Below are 16669 nucleotides of genomic sequence, written 5' to 3' on the forward strand. Positions count from 1 at the left end.
GCACTGTGGGGGCCAACAGGTCTATGGCGGTGACGTCAGCACTACGGAGGCCACTTAGCTCAGCTTGCACCAGGGCTGTTTTAACGGCCCAGTCTGCTCTTGCGCCTCAGCTTTGATGTGAAAGAGCCCATGAGGGGAGGCTCCCCCATCAATTACTTAATGGTCAAAACCGATGCTCCCTCTAAGCTATGGAGTCCTGTGAGCAAACATTCTACTTTGTGAGCTCCTAGCATTAAAGTTGTGAGCAGGCGATTTGGCTACTGCATAAGTTAGTTTGCTCTGGAGCCATCCTTCCTGAGCGAAGACAAAAATGTGCGAGCCGGAGGCTAAAAAAACTGTGACCTCGCTCACACTAACTCAGCATAGAGGGAATACTGAAACTCGACATGTCAGGGAGAAGGCCGGGATGGAGCTCCAATCCATGAACTGCCAGCTTGATGTAGTGTTTAGGAGTATGGACTCTACTCTGGGAGAACCGGGTTTGATTCCCCCACTCCTCCACATGCAGCTGCTGGTGTGACCTAGGGCCAGTTACAAGCTCTCCCAGAGCTGTTCTCTCATGAGCACTTCTCAAAAGAGCTCTCTCAGCCCCACCTAACCCACAGGGTGTCTGTTGTGGGGAGGGGAAGGGAAAGGAGATTGTAAGCCACTCTGAGACTCCTTCAGGTAGTGGAGGGCGGGATATAAATCCAATCTCCTCCTCCTCCTCCTCCATGGGAAGGGATTTTTTTGGAAGAGTATTCCATTACTACCGAGCCTTCACCTTCAGTCTGAAGAGGCACAGCCCAGATACAGCTTTATTAAGCATCAGTCACCGGTCACTCACTTAGATGTAGGATTTTTAAAGAAGATTGGCAGGGCTGGGCTGAAGGAGGCACGAACAATCCACAAGGAAAGCAAGGGCACCTCCACTGACAGTGGAGTGGATCCTATCCCTATCCCACCAATCCACTGAGCATTTCTAAAAAAAATTACACCTCAGCTTTTGGCTCAAGTTGATAAGAACATCAGAGAAGCCAATGTTGGATCAGGCCAATGGCGCATCCAGTCCAACGCTTTGCCACACAGTGGCCAAAAATCCCAGGTGCTATCAGGAGGTCCAGCAGTGGGGCCAGGACACTGATGCCCTCTTCCTCCCCAACCCCAACTCCTTCCTTAGAGATGCTTTGTGCAGGTTTCAGACAAGCAGACGTTGTTGGGGAGAAGTGGGGATTTGGAAGCAGACACCCTAACTCCCCCAAAATGCTCTCTCTCTCTCGCTGCCCTCTAAACTAGACACTTTTACTGCCTATTTATGTCTCTCTACAACATCTGTGTAGCTTTTAATTCCACAACCCTGGGACAGAACTATCAGTCACATGTCTCATAAGAACATCAGAAGAGCCCTGCTGGATCAGCCCATTGGCCCGCCTAGTCCAGCATCCTGTCTCACACAGTGGCCAACCAGTTCCTCTGGAGGTCCAACAACAGGGCACAGAGGCTGAGGCCTTCCCCTGATCTTGCCTTCCGGCACCGGTTGACTGCCTCTTAATATGGAGGTTCCGTTGCTCACCATGGCTCAGCCTCTATGAGGACAGGCTCCCTAGATTTAGAGCAGGGGTGGTCGAGCTGCAGCTCAGGAGCCGCACGTGGCTCTTCCACACAGTCTAGCTCAATGTTAACAAAAAGCAAATGTGTGTATTTTTCAATAAAAATGTGTGTGTGATATTTGTTCATGCCTCGCGGCTCTCGAACGTCTGACGTTTATTCTGTGTGGCTGTTACGTTAAGCGAGTTTGGCCACCCCTGATTTAGAGGAAGGCTCCTTAGATTGGAAGAAGGCTTCAAACTTGAATCAAAAGGTGGGGTATAATTGTGTTTGTTGTTTTTTAAACCCTGCTCAGTGGAGGGGTCTTGAGTTTTTTTTAAATATGCCGCAGAGGAGGTAGTTTCAGAAACAGAGTGCTTACTGAAAAATCGGAACTTAAATAGTGAAAACTGGGAACTAAGAGAAGCTTTGCTTCAAGCTCTTGCAGAACCAGCACAGGGTTACCAATGCAGGGGATCGGACTGGCCATTATTCATGTGAGGATGATTTTTTCAGAGATTACAGGCTGTTACAGAAGAAATGTATGACGATGATATTATGTGTAAATGTGGATGTAAAAAGCCAGAACTTTACTGTTATAAGGTTTTAGCTATTTTGGGGCAGAAATTAATTTTCCTATTGCATAATTCTTGGGTCAGCGGGGGGTGCTAGCTTAAAACATTTATAGTGAACAATATTACAACCTGGATCCCAGTGTGTCCTTATAACATCGTCCCGCACAAATCCTACCAAAACAATGTGTTCTTGTGCATGTCTCTCTCATTTAAGTCCCTTGATAACTGAGATTAGAACACTGACTAGCTTGCTATTAATATGTATCAGATTAATTTCATACAGGAAGCAGCCCAACCTTTGCCCCCAAATTTAGATGTAGAAGAATAAGGATAATTTCTTAATGAATAGGAGGATTCAAGAACATTTCTAACAAGCTTGAGGACTGGATTAGCATGCTTATTTGAAATTATTACATCCATTTATTAAACGAACTCTGTTTCATAATTCATGAAGTACATCTGGGGTAATTGTACTGTGTGATTAAATAACTCTAGATTAAAAATGCTCACAGCATGTTTATCCACTGGTGTGCTGGTTTGGCAATGAATCATTAATTTTTTGTTTCGCTGGGATTTACGTCTGATCATTTACAGGCTGTCTGTTGATATAATGCACAAAACAACAGCTGAATGGTGAGACTTTTCAGCGGGGATCTGGCAAGCTATTAATTAGCATAATGGAGTCAACACCACGTTGTCGTGCCCTGTTATGCCTTGACGAATAACAGTGTATTTAAAAAGAGGGAACTTTCGGAGCACGCTAAGCTGATTGATGTTAGTTAAAGTTTCCTGAACACTACGAGAAGCCTTAAAGGGGCCGACACTTCAAGTATGCTTATGAGTGCCTATATTCCTCTTCTCATTACTTTGTCAGATCCAAGATTCATAGGATGCAGGCAATGTTCCCTCTAAGCTGTGGAGTCTTGTGAGCAAAAATTCTACTTTGTGAGCTACTGGCATTAGTTGTGAGCGAGCGATTTGGCTTCTGCAGAAATTAGTCTCCTCTGGAGCCATCTTTCCTGAGCTAAGACAAAAACGTGTGAGCTGGAGGCTAAGAAATTGTGAGCTAGCTCACACTAACTCAGCTTAGAGGGAACACTGGATGCAGGCTTTTGCGCGGGATTCCCCCCCTCCCCCCCGGTTAAACAAGCCTTTCTAAGGGAGTAAGGTCTTCCTTTCTGTGTTTCCAGATTATTATTTTTTTAAAAAAACAACCTACCAAAATCCATCTTTTTCACCTTCTTTTAAGTGACAAGTCCCCCCATGTTTGCAAGGACTGCTGATACAGGCATGAATTGGAATGTCACAGTCCTGGCCCTAGGAATAAAAAAAAGCAAAGTGATGAGACCGTGTGGAAGCCAGGCAAACTCAGTGCTGTGCATGCAAGAAATCTCGGGTTCAGTCGCAGGCCGTTGTAAGCTCTAAAAAATCCCAGAGAACAAAGGCAGGGGAAGGCCCTTTTCTGCCCAAGCACCGCCAAGCTGAATACCTATTTGCTGGGTTAGGCCGCCTGGCTCTGATTCATATGTTGTCCGTACCTTGAAACCATAGGGGCAGGTGCATCTATAGAAGTCCACAGGGTCATTATTGCACGTCCCATCATTTTTGCATGGATTTGATAAGCAGGGACTACATTTGGCAAGGATGTTGACATCCACCGGACCTTCAAAGAAACACAAATCCATAGTCACAAAAGCTGCTTCTGTTTTGCTTTTCTAGCAGTGCTTTAAAGTTCCACTGGATGCTGCACAGCTAGTTATAATGGAAGATGAAGATGGCTAAAAACATCATCGATCGGCACAGAATGAAGGAGGGCACCTAGATCCCAGAGCCATTCATGACCGTGGCAGGGCGTGGCTCCTGCGGATGAATGGAGAACAGAAGCCCGGGGCTTGTTAAGCACGGCAAACCCAGATTCTTATTTTATTCTGCCAGTTGCAATCTCAGTATATCAGTTGACTAGAAACATCAGTTGTGCGTTTGTGTGGGAGCACCTAGACAGCTGTGTCCATAGCAGTCAAAATCGTCTTACGGAAGCAATATTGGCAAGACATCCTAAATTCATTCATTACTGTCCAGTTCTGCGTCATGCAACAGCTCGGCATAACGCCCTGAAGCCACATTTATTTCAGTTCACTTAAAACATTTGTAAGCTTCCTTTTCTCCAGGCAACTGGGACCCAACTGATTCTCCCCCCCCCCCCAAACACATGCATTCAATAAGCCTTTCAAACTTCATAGAGTTTTCCACATCAGGGAGGGTAGATGCTACTGAACACAGAAGTGTTAACCCCCAATGTTATTAGAGCAGAGACACTTCCGCATAAGAGGAACTGGCATCAGGTCGAGGCGATTCAGATCGTGATGGAACATCTGATAGATGCTGATTAAATCTGTTCGATTTGGTAGGGGAAGGAAGTGGCCCAGGAGATTTCCAGGAGGAGGAGGAGGAGATTGGATTTATACCCAGCCCTTCACTTGGAGTCTCAGAGCAGTTTAGGATCTCCTTTCCCTTCTGCTCCCCGCAACAGACACCCTGTGAGGTAGGTGGGGCTGAGAGAGCTCTTTCCAGAACTGCTCTGTCAAGAACAGCTTTGACAGAATTATGGCTTGCCCACGGTCATCCAGCCAGGTACAAGTGGAGGAGTGGGGAATCAAAACCGGTTCTCCCGAATTAAGGTATGCACATTTAACCAATACATCAAACCGGAAACCATATTTGACGAGGCCAAAAGGGTGCTACCATGGTCAAGATATCTGCCTCCTGGATTTCTCTATTACACTGATAAGGAGCGGGAATGGAGGGAACACATAAAATAGGACTTGTGACCAACACAGCTGAAATGCATCCCCTAGGAAAACAATTCCTATTCCTGCTTGGGAACAGAACTTTACAGCCTTCTTGTTTTCTCTTGCCACAAAAAGACTGATGTTTGGCACCTCCCAGAGGGTAAAAAGCAGTTCCAGGCAAGTGTCTTTTAGGGACCACTCATGGGAGAGTATGCCAACACTGCTCAATCTGTCAGCTTCCATGTTTAAACTCCCAGGGATGTGGATAGCCTGAATGGAAGCATAGAGCTTCACTGCCGTGTCCCAATGCAAGGGGAGCTCCCTGACACAGACCTTTGGACCCTGGACCCCCTTGTTTGTTTAAATAAAACACTGTAACTGCATTGTCTGTTTGGACCAGAGTGGATCAGTTCCAAAGGATATCTGAGAAACAACTAAGGACATAATGAACTGCTCGCAATTCTAAAATATCAATGTACAGCAGCATCTCATCTTTTCCTGTGGGGTAGGAGCTGCCACCACCACCATCATTACACCATCATCATTATGTCACCATCGTCACCATCTTTCTATCTACGCCCCCCTCATTAGCCCCACAAATTGACCATCTTCAGAGCAGGAACTATTGGGGGTGCGAGATGTGACTGGCAGAGGTCAACGCTGTATGGACGTATATTGTTGCTGCTATATTTATTGTCATTACTGTGGCTTGTTGCTAATAATTTTAGAAACCCATCTTGAATTTTTATAGTTAAATAATTCTGGAGCACCGTAAAGTAAATTTTAGTGAAATCGTATTTATTGTATTTTATATTATTCTGTACTGTTTTAATGTTTTAACTTGGGCATTCGTGCCCCTTGTGAGCCGCCCTGAGCCTTCGGGGAGGGCGGGGTATAAATTTAAAAATAAATAAATAAATCTTCTAACCAAGTACCCTGGCCGATAATTCCTCACAGTGGGTGCCCCAACCCAAAGCAAAGCGTCCATAGTAAGGATGACCTCATGTTCAGAAACTCTGAAGGGAATCCCCTGGGATAAATTATTCATAGAACACCACCACAATAAAGAATGTATTTCAGGTCTGGGATTAGAAAATCTGTACCATAAGGCATGGACCCCAGCTCTATAACAAGATAACCTAGAAAGTAGGTGCCCCAAGGTTACAGCTAAACTTGCCAAATTTGGCTTATTAGCTGTCAGGACTAGAAAGCTGCTACTGAAAGACGAATAGATGTAATTTGTTATAGGACTTAATATGTTTTACATGCATGCTCTATTTGATATTCTTTTTATATATTGCGTTTATGCTTGTGGTTGTATGAATTTAGTTTGAGTTAGTTTGACTGTTGTATTAGAATGCTGGCTTTTTGCTGTGAATAAATTTATCAAGTATCTATAACAAGATAGAAACCAAAGTTGCAGGGGTTGCATCTGTAACTGAGCCATAGACAGGACTGCAGTGATAGCAGCCATATATCCCCAAAAATGCAGAATTTTCTGAACTGATTGGAACTGGTGAGATCAGAACTGTCTCACCAAGACAAAGATAGCTTGTACCTTTTTTGAAAGGGCTAGTAAACCCTTTCCCACTGGGGAATCCAGCATAGTTCTGATAAACTGTACCCTCTGGGACTGGACTAAGTGTGATTTATCCCAGTTCACAAGAAGTCCTAATCCTTGACAGGTCTCCACTCAATGACTCAACAATCAGTCCTTGGAATCCACCACCAGTAACCAATCATCTAGGTTAAGGGGATATATTTGGAACCCTGCATACAGAAGTAAGCAATAACTGGGGCCAGGGCTATTTTGGGGCAGGAACGCACAGGAACGGAGTTCCGGCTGGCTTCCAAGTTGGCCACACCCAACAGGAACTCATTAGCATAATAGGCCACGCCCAGCAGCAGAAACTCATTAGGATTGGCTACATTAGGGGTGTGTGGCCTAACATGCAAAGGAGTTCCTGCTACAAAAAAGCCCTGGGTAAACAGAATAAGAAGCAAAAGGTGGGTGTGGCTGGATGAGCACACTTCTGGTAACATGGGGGTGCAGCCTAATATGCCAATGAGTTGTGCTGTCAGGGGTGTGGCCTAATATGCTAATGAGTTTCTGCCATTGGGTGTGGCCTATTATGCTAATGAGTTCCTCTGGGCTTTTTCTACAAAAAAAGCCCTGACTGGGGCTAAACTGAGAATACTCTGGGTGCAGTGGCTAGACCAAAGGGTAGGACAGTGTACTGAAAATCTCTCTCCCCACAGGAAAAACGTAAGAACTTGTGATATTGAGAGTGGATTGAAATATGAAAATAGGCATCCTTCAAATCAGTAATGATGAACCAACAATTACATTTTAATAAATGTAAAATTAAAGGAATGGACACCTTATGGAACTTAGAAACATGAGGGGAAAAATTTTGAGGACTAAAATGAGCCTAAGTCCCCCGTCTTTCTTATCTACTAGGAACATATGAGAAAATAAACCCTCAGTTGCGTGAAGATCCGTAAACTCCTCAATGGCACCCTTGTCAATTAGGGAGGCCAAAGCCTGGGCAAGACCCAAAGCTACCTGGTTGGATCCCTTTAGAGATAAAGAGCAAGGGGGAGGGGGAAAAGAAATTCTAATCTGTAACCAAATCTAACTATGGACAAAACCCACTTGTTGGGGATGAGGCTGCCTCTCTAGAAGAGGGTGGTGGCTTGTTTGACCAAGGTCAATTGGAACCTTTACGCTTATGGTAACACTCTTGCGGGGTAAACGGCTTAGGGGTAGGATACTGAGACCCCAAGGGGCCAGAAAAGTGGTAGCCCCTTTGATATGGATGCCAGAACTGTCTCACAAAGGACATTTGCTTAAATTGAGACATGGACGATCGTGACACTCCTAGGGACTTAGCTTTCTGCTTGTTCTTCTTTAGCAGGGAAAGCATCTCATCAGTCTTGGAAGAGAAGAGAGTGGAACGTTCAAAAGGTAAGTCCTCAGCTTTAAGCCTGGTCTCCATAGGCAACACCATTGATCTTAACCACGTGTGGCATCTGGGTTCAGTGGAGCTTGCCGTGGCCTGCACAGTTGAATCTGTAGAATGCCTTCCTGCATTAATCTGCAGTTTCGACAGTTCAATGGCCTCAGAATGCAGAACTTTAGCAAGGGGATGCTTATTTTCCAGCAGGAGTTCCAGGAACAGAAGAATCCTCTCCCATAAGAAGAGCTTCTAACCAGCCATAATGTTTCCAGAGTTAACAATTTTGAAACTTAATGCTGCCGAAGAACATAATTTTCGACCCAGGACATCCAGTTTTCTCCCCTCTCTATCTCTCTATCTGTGGGAGTGGAGTCGTAGTCCTGGTAGCCCTTCAGCTCAATTTCCTCCATCACCAAGGAGGATGGCAGACGATGAGTAGTCAGATATTTAAATGGCTCTTTTGTGATCTTATATAAGTGTTCTACCCTTCTGTCGGTGGGCTGGTGAGATGCAGGTTTTTGCCACAGTTCATGTGTGAGGTCCTCAAGGCCCCCCAACACCAGGAAAGCAATAATCTCGAGAGACTCTGAACAGAGGCTACTCAGTATCTTATATTTGGGTCTGCGCTCCAATGCAACGACTTCTATCTCGAGAGACTGGGCCATATGAATAATCTGTTCTCCAAATATTTGGAGATCCTCCATGGGAGATGCTGGAGATGGCTCACCTACCCTCTCATCTAGGCTCAGATCCGATGTTGTGTTGGATCCTTCATATTCAATTGCTGCCTCTTTTCCTCTCACTGCAGGAATAGGAGAACGTGGCCTGTGCACGACAGTCGCTAAATGTGGATAACGACGACACCCAATGAGGGTAATGATACAAACTCGCATCCCTGGAGCTTGCAAAATTGTCATCTCATCATGCGGGGGTGTGAAGGCCACCACAGCACGGAGGTCATTTGCTCTGGATCAGACTTACGCAGAACCTGGACATGTGATAAGCCTGTATCCATGTCCCCATCTGAGATAGAAACAGGTGCAGATCTTGGACCTGGTGATGGAGTCCTAAGCTTCTCCTGCAAGATTGGCGTTGGCTCAGGGGTGCAGATGGGAGTGCTCTGCCGGGAAGCCGATTTATGTTTTTCCTCTGTCTTGCCCTTAAGCCTTCTTAGCTGTAGGCTCATAAGAGCCACGATAAGTCAGAGAGGAGCGTGACTGAGATCGGATCCGCCACGACATGGATCTGGAAGGTGGAGCCAAATGCATCGATTCCGAAGATGTGGAATTGGGAGCTTTCTCTGGGGCCGACTTGGACGAGGGCTCCAAGGTTTTACAAGCTTTCTCCCACAATTCTGCCTTACGTTTTGATGCCCTGTCCCCATGTGGGACTGCACAGAAGACTGATGATGAACAATAGTTACAGAGGAAAATCATGAGTATCTTATTGTAAATTCTTTTACCAGTAGCTGTGAAAGTTTTGTACAAATTTTGTTTTTTTCGTCTAATGCTGGTACTTCTGTCTTATACTGATGAGTAACAAAATGTTAGTGGATAAAGAAGAGGTGCCTTAAAATGGCATACATATGCAATGTTGGATCATAAATAACATTAGTATCGGGATCACAGCAAGGTTTGGAGAAAGTCGTAAAATACAAATCCACAACCTATTTAAACAAACAAGCACTAGCCAACGCAGAGAATTCTTAATTCACAGAAGAAGAAGAAGAGATTGGATTTATCCCCCGCCCTTCACTACCCAAAGGGGTCTCAAAGTAGCTTACAAACTCCTTTCCGTTCCCCTCCCCACAACAAGCACCCTGTGAGGGAAAAGGAGAAGAAGAAGAAGAGATTGGATTTATCCCCCGCCCTTCACTACCCAAAGGGGTCTCAAAGTAGCTTACAAACTCCTTTCCGTTCCCCTCCCCACAACAAGCACCCTGTGAGGGAAAAGGAGAAGAAGAAGAAGAGATTGGATTTATCCCCCGCCCTTCACTACCCAAAGGGGTCTCAAAGTAGCTTACAAACTCCTTTCCGTTCCCCTCCCCACAACAAGCACCCTGTGAGGGAAAAGGAGAAGAAGAAGAAGAGATTGGATTTATCCCCCGCCCTTCACTACCCAAAGGGGTCTCAAAGTAGCTTACAAACTCCTTTCCGTTCCCCTCCCCACAACAAGCACCCTGTGAGGGAAAAGGAGAAGAAGAAGAAGAGATTGGATTTATCCCCCGCCCTTCACTACCCAAAGGGGTCTCAAAGTAGCTTACAAACTCCTTTCCGTTCCCCTCCCCACAACAAGCACCCTGTGAGGGAAAAGGAGAAGAAGAAGAAGAGATTGGATTTATCCCCCGCCCTTCACTACCCAAAGGGGTCTCAAAGTAGCTTACAAACTCCTTTCCGTTCCCCTCCCCACAACAAGCACCCTGTGAGGGAAAAGGAGAAGAAGAAGAAGAGATTGGATTTATCCCCCGCCCTTCACTACCCAAAGGGGTCTCAAAGTAGCTTACAAACTCCTTTCCGTTCCCCTCCCCACAACAAGCACCCTGTGAGGGAAAAGGAGAAGAAGAAGAAGAGATTGGATTTATCCCCCGCCCTTCACTACCCAAAGGGGTCTCAAAGTAGCTTACAAACTCCTTTCCGTTCCCCTCCCCACAACAAGCACCCTGTGAGGGAAAAGGAGAAGAAGAAGAAGAGATTGGATTTATCCCCCGCCCTTCACTACCCAAAGGGGTCTCAAAGTAGCTTACAAACTCCTTTCCGTTCCCCTCCCCACAACAAGCACCCTGTGAGGGAAAAGGAGAAGAAGAAGAAGAGATTGGATTTATCCCCCGCCCTTCACTACCCAAAGGGGTCTCAAAGTAGCTTACAAACTCCTTTCCGTTCCCCTCCCCACAACAAGCACCCTGTGAGGGAAAAGGAGAAGAAGAAGAAGAGATTGGATTTATCCCCCGCCCTTCACTACCCAAAGGGGTCTCAAAGTAGCTTACAAACTCCTTTCCGTTCCCCTCCCCACAACAAGCACCCTGTGAGGGAAAAGGAGAAGAAGAAGAAGAGATTGGATTTATCCCCCGCCCTTCACTACCCAAAGGGGTCTCAAAGTAGCTTACAAACTCCTTTCCGTTCCCCTCCCCACAACAAGCACCCTGTGAGGGAAAAGGAGAAGAAGAAGAAGAGATTGGATTTATCCCCCGCCCTTCACTACCCAAAGGGGTCTCAAAGTAGCTTACAAACTCCTTTCCGTTCCCCTCCCCACAACAGACAACCTGTGAGGTCGGTGGGGCTGAGAGAACTCTTGACAGAAACTGCTCTTTTTCAAGAACAGCTGGGCCAGAGTTATGGTTGCCCAAGGTCATCCAGCCAGGTGGAAGTGGAGGAGTGGGGAATCAAATCCAGTTCTCCCAGATTAGAGTCCGTGCACTTAACCACTGCACCAAACTGGCTCTCCACAGGAATCGTGTTTCCTATTCCAGAGAGAAATTAATGTTCTATGGTTTTATCTTTAACATCAGGCGGCAAACATTTCCTACATAAAGCACAAAGTAAGCGAGCTACAATTCACAGATCTGGGCTATATTCACAAAATCATATGAAATTTCGTTATGTGGGAAGAAGCAAGCACAAGCCATCCCACAAGGCACTGAGCCCCCACACGTAAACAGGCATACATGATCCCAAAGATGGTCTTCTGGATCGAGAGCAAAAGTACACTTGCTTTATGAACAAAATGTGACTACTCATGAAAAGCCACTTCTTTCCATCTTTAGCGATTCCTTTTCATGTCAGACATTAATTCAATACCAGCTGTGCACGAGGATGAGGGGGAAAACAGGGGAGTCAATCTTTGCTTCCATCATCTTGCCACCAAAGTAATTCTGACAAAAGGGACAAAACGAAAATGGAAGGGAAGCAATTTGATATAGGATAGAAATGGGTAAAGGCAGGGCTATTTTTGGGCAGGAACGCACAGGAACGGAGTTCCGGCTGGCTCCTGAGTTGGCCACGCCCAGCAGGAACTCATTAGCATAACAGGCCACACCCAACAGCAGAAACTTAATAGGATTGGCTACATTAGGGGTGTGTGGCCTAACATGCAAAGGAGTTCCTACTACAAAAAAAGGCCCTGGGTTTTGACAACAAACAAGGTAAACAGAATAAGATGGGAAAGGTGGGTGTGGCTGGATGACCACACTTCTGGTAACATGTGAAGTGTGGCCTAATGTGCTAATGAGCGGTGCTGTCAGGGTGTGGCCTAATATGCTAATGAGTTTTGCTGTTCGGTGTGGCCTATTATCCTAATGAGTTCCTGCTGGGCTTTTTCTACAAAAAGAGCCCTGGACTAAAGGTAACTTATAATGGGAAGCACAAACTGGGTGAGAATGCAGCTTCCATGAAAGGCGCTGGAGAAACAGCAGATTTTAAGGAAATTCAGAGAAGAAATAGGAATATGACTGTCTTCATGTCACTTTGAAAATACTGAAGGCAAGGATTGAAATTAACAAAATCAAGGACATGAAGATCAGAATGAAACGGAGCGGGAAAAGAGGAAGAAGGGGGGAAAGCACAAGAGAGAAAGGTTGGGGGCATAGTTGTGGGAAGATTTAAGTGTAGGGATTAAGAGCTTGCCTGAGGTAGGAAAAAAAACCATCTGAAAAGATACAGGTAGGATAAGAGGAGAGAATGATAAATATTATCAAAGACAAGAGACCAGCTGAAAAGATTTAAGAGGGCCGTTAAAGGAAAAGGTAATTGGAAAGGCTGGAACTATGGGATGGAGTGGATGAAACATTGCTTGGATGGGGACTGAGAAAAACACGACAGGACCAGCTAGCGCTGGTGGCTTTCTGTGTTCCTGACTTGCCCAGCCTCCCTAAAAAGACATCTGTTTCAGGTGGCACCCCAGATGGGACCCAAACCCACAACCCCTGGCTTAGGAATTCAGGCAGTAGGCCTTGTAGAAAGACCACCCCACACACAGATGTGCGCTTAGGCGGCAAAAGCGGTACTGCCTCACACTAGAGGTGGAATTATGCCTTCACAATGTGACTCATGCTAGTGATGGACTGATGCCTTACCAGTTGATTTAGGGGGCTGAGCGGAGTACCACAGTTGCCAACTTCCAGGTGGCACCTGGAGATCTACCACTATAACAGCTGATCTCGAGACGACCAAGATCAGTTCTCCCGGAGAAAATGGCTGCTTTGGAGGATGGATTCTATGGCTGAGGTCCCTCCCTTCCCCACACCTTGCCTCCCCTGGGCTCCACCCCTAAAATCTCCTGGTATTTCCCAACCCAGAGCTGGCAAACCTACGAAGTAATCGCCTAGAGAACTTGGTCTCCAGTGATGCAGATGATCGTTTGGAGAGAGTTACCCTCTATGATGAGGCAAGGGAACAGCTCCCCCCCCGAGGGGGGGCAGATTTGCGTTTGGTGTCTAAGGTTTGGATTCCTATTGTTGGGCAATTAAACACAATATCAAATAATACACAAGGATCTACAGCTGAGGCCCAAAATGGGAAAAAGCCACCACTCAGGTTATTACTAAGGTACTGAATCCTACAAATTATTGTGCTAGTCTCTGCTGGGAAGGAGAGGATTCTGTCTATTGATAACTGTAAAAAGACTCCTCTTCCTCATGAATGTGCAGAGGTACCTATCACCAAACAGTACTGAGGCTGCGGTTGCAGGAACAGCAATTTGGAATGTAAGGAGGCCATTAAAGAACACAGTCTGGGGTCAGCCTCTCGTTTATTAAAGCATGCCCTGAAGAATTTAGAGATTTTGCTTCCTAGGAACTTTACCAATGATCTTCATCTTCTCCCTATGTGTAACTGTGTCTTATGGGATTTTGATGTTTCAATGGGAAACTGTGCTGCGTGCACTGCTCCCTTTAGCATCACAAAATGCTACCACCATACTCTTTAGCCCAAATTTGGTACAAGGGGGAACTTCAGGACTTGTGGTAAAGAGAGAAATAAACTCCCCGGAGATAGCTACTGTTTTCAGTGGCTCCACTGCTATAGTTCTTATGCAGGGGTCATTTCCTGCGGGAGCGCACAGGAGCGGAGCTCCGGCAGTAAGGAGCCAAGGGGGCGGGCACATGCAACAAGCCCCCCCTTCCAGCAGCCCTCAGTCGGGCCACGAGGAGCAAGAAGCAGCCAGGTAAGTTGCAGAGCCCCCCCCCCACAGCCCCGCCTTCAGGTACAAGCTCTCCCTCCTCTGTGAGGGCAGATCTGTGCATCTCATGCCTCCCCCCCCCCCCCCCATAGCTAGCAATCCAAAACAGTCCAGTGGAGCCTGAGCAGTGGGTGTTGCCTTCTGACACACTTCCGGTGATGTCAGAGGGTGTGACATATGCAAATAAGTTCTGCTAATAAGTTATGCTAATGATAACTTATTTTGTAATGATACGAAATTACACCTGTGAAGGTTTATATTTGGAAACTTCCCCTAAGACAGTAATACTTCAGAAAAATGTAGTGGAGCTGCCAGTAGATCTGCGCTTGGACAGCTTTCACAGAGCTGGATAGTACGGGACAACTAATTGAGAATCTCGTCGTAATGCTGAAATGGAGGATTTAAGGAAAGAACATTTTCATTTTGGTATTCCTTCAGAAGACCCTACAGTTCTTACTTCTATTGGGATACAATTGTATTCAACATTTTAAATTTAAATCCAACATTTTAAGTTTAAATTCTATTGGGATATGATTGTATTCAATGTTTTAAGTTTAAATTATAACAAAGGGGATGCAAAGAATAATATTTTCTGTCTTATTTGCATATTTATTATATATGTTTTCTGTCTTACACATTCCATATTATATGACTGTTCTCAGCAAATGCAATTATGGCGTATAACCCCCCTTTCCCCTTTTGCTTTTCTTTTCTGTACCCCCACCGTCTTCTTACATAAATAAATAGATTCTGGAAATGAGACCCTGGCATGCAAACCTACTATTCAGAGAGGATGTTATGAGAACTTTGAACATTCTGACTGTAAGAGAAACGGGCCCACTAATGAGATTATCGTTGACCACTGTGATCTGTCTGACTGGGATATACCTGTTTTCCAGCCTGTTACCGTACAAGTCAAAACCATCTAGTTTGAGTCCAGTGGCGCCTTTAAGACCAACAAAGTTTAATCCTGGGTATAACTTTCCGTGTGCATACACATTTCTTCAGATACTTCTTCAGATTCTTTGTATCTGAAACGGTGTGTCCATGTACACGAAAGCTTATACCCGGAATTAAACTTTGTTGGTCTTAAAGGTGCCACTGGACTCAAGCATTGTTCTATTGCTTCAGACCAACACGACTGAATTTAACTACTAATGTTTGTTTCCTTTGAGTTCTTTTTTTCCCCAGACAATAGATTTAAGCTTTCCAGTGCTGAATACACATTTTCTTCTTTTAACCGGAATTATTGCTGATTTAAAGGATCTGAAAGATCCCTCTTTTTCATACCTCTGATCCTATGGAGAGGATATGGGAGGAACTGGAACATAAGAGGGAGAAGCTTAATTTGCAAGAGAAAAGCTAGCCCGAATGGCTAAATTGACTGGATGAAGCATTGTGCCAATTGGGGCCTGAACTGGTGACACGGTCTCATATCTTAGTGGAAGCTGTGATAAATTTACATGCAGAAACGTTTTGGGATGGTCTTTGTCTTCTTTTATTATTTCAAATTTTCCACAGTTGTTATCATTTCATGCACCTTGTCCGTTCTTCTAGTTCATATTGTTAAGTCGTAATATAACTTTTAGTTTTTAAGTATGACATGGAATGTTCTAACACCGGCATCTCCAGACCTTTTCAGCCTGTGGGCACCTCTGCAATTCTGACACTGGAGGGGTGGGTGCATCCCCAAAATGGCTGTCAGTAGAGAGAGAGCCCACCACAAAATCTCAGGGACTAAGGTCATGCATAATTCTAATAGTAACTCTTCAACATTTCAGGCAGAAGCTTGTTTAGCAGGAGGCATTTTTAAATGAACATATTTGAAAATATGTTATTGCATACACACAGCTTTCCTGCCACCCTAGCAATTCGAAAGCAAGAAATTGCAAGTAGATAAATAGGTACCACTTTGGTGGGAAGGTAACAGCGTTCCGTGTGGCTTGGTGTTTAGTCATGCCGGCCACATGACCACAGAAACATCTTCGGACAGCGCTGGCTCTTCGGCTTTGAAACGGAGATGAGCACCGCAACCCTAGAGTCGGATTAGACTGGCTTTCGAGCAAGGGAACCTTTACCTTTACACACAGCTTATTTTTAGATCCTTGTGCTGTGGTGGCAAATGCTACTAAAGCTACTTCTTAAAAATCTGCACAATCAATCAGATCTTCAGTGGCCAATCACCGCTAGATTGCACTGCATCATCGCCTAATTGCATATTTTGGCTGATCATTTTATTCCTGAGTTATTGGAAAGGATAATAATGCTAAGAAAAGTGGAAGGCAGCAGGAAAAGAGGAAGACCCAACAGGAGATGGATGGACTCAATCGAGGAAGCCACGAGGGCCCTCCGTTTGCAAGGCTTGAGCAAGGCTGTGAACGATAGGATGTTTTGGAAGTCATTAATTCACAGGGATGCCATAAGTTTGACGTGACCTGATGGCTGGAGTAGAAGAAGTAGTGCTGGAGTAGTGGAAGATCAGTATGAGTGAAGAAGGGATTTAGGAAAGGGATGTAAGAAACCAAACCACCAGAAAGTCCACATATATAAAATCAGCTTCTCCAATACAAAGGAACAGGGAAGGAAAGTTGGAATGCAGATATCGAAA

At 45.2% G+C, this 16669-nt stretch overlaps 1 protein-coding gene across 1 annotated transcript in view; it reads right to left on the reverse strand.

The window, feature by feature from the left end:
• SLIT2 (slit guidance ligand 2) overlaps positions 1-16669 on the reverse strand; it is a 455701-nt gene that overhangs the window by 31839 nt on the left and 407193 nt on the right. Inside the window, exons 26-27 of the mRNA XM_015426100.1 lie at positions 3680-3804; positions 3361-3458 (exon numbers count right to left, since the gene is read on the reverse strand). Coding sequence (XP_015281586.1) covers positions 3361-3458; positions 3680-3804 — 223 coding nt within the window. The remainder of the gene's footprint in view (positions 1-3360; positions 3459-3679; positions 3805-16669) is intronic.

The sequence above is a fragment of the Gekko japonicus genome, unplaced genomic scaffold (assembly GCF_001447785.1).
Source record: "Gekko japonicus isolate JY-2015 unplaced genomic scaffold, Gekko_japonicus_V1.1 scaffold120, whole genome shotgun sequence".
NCBI lineage: Eukaryota > Metazoa > Chordata > Lepidosauria > Squamata > Gekkonidae > Gekko > Gekko japonicus.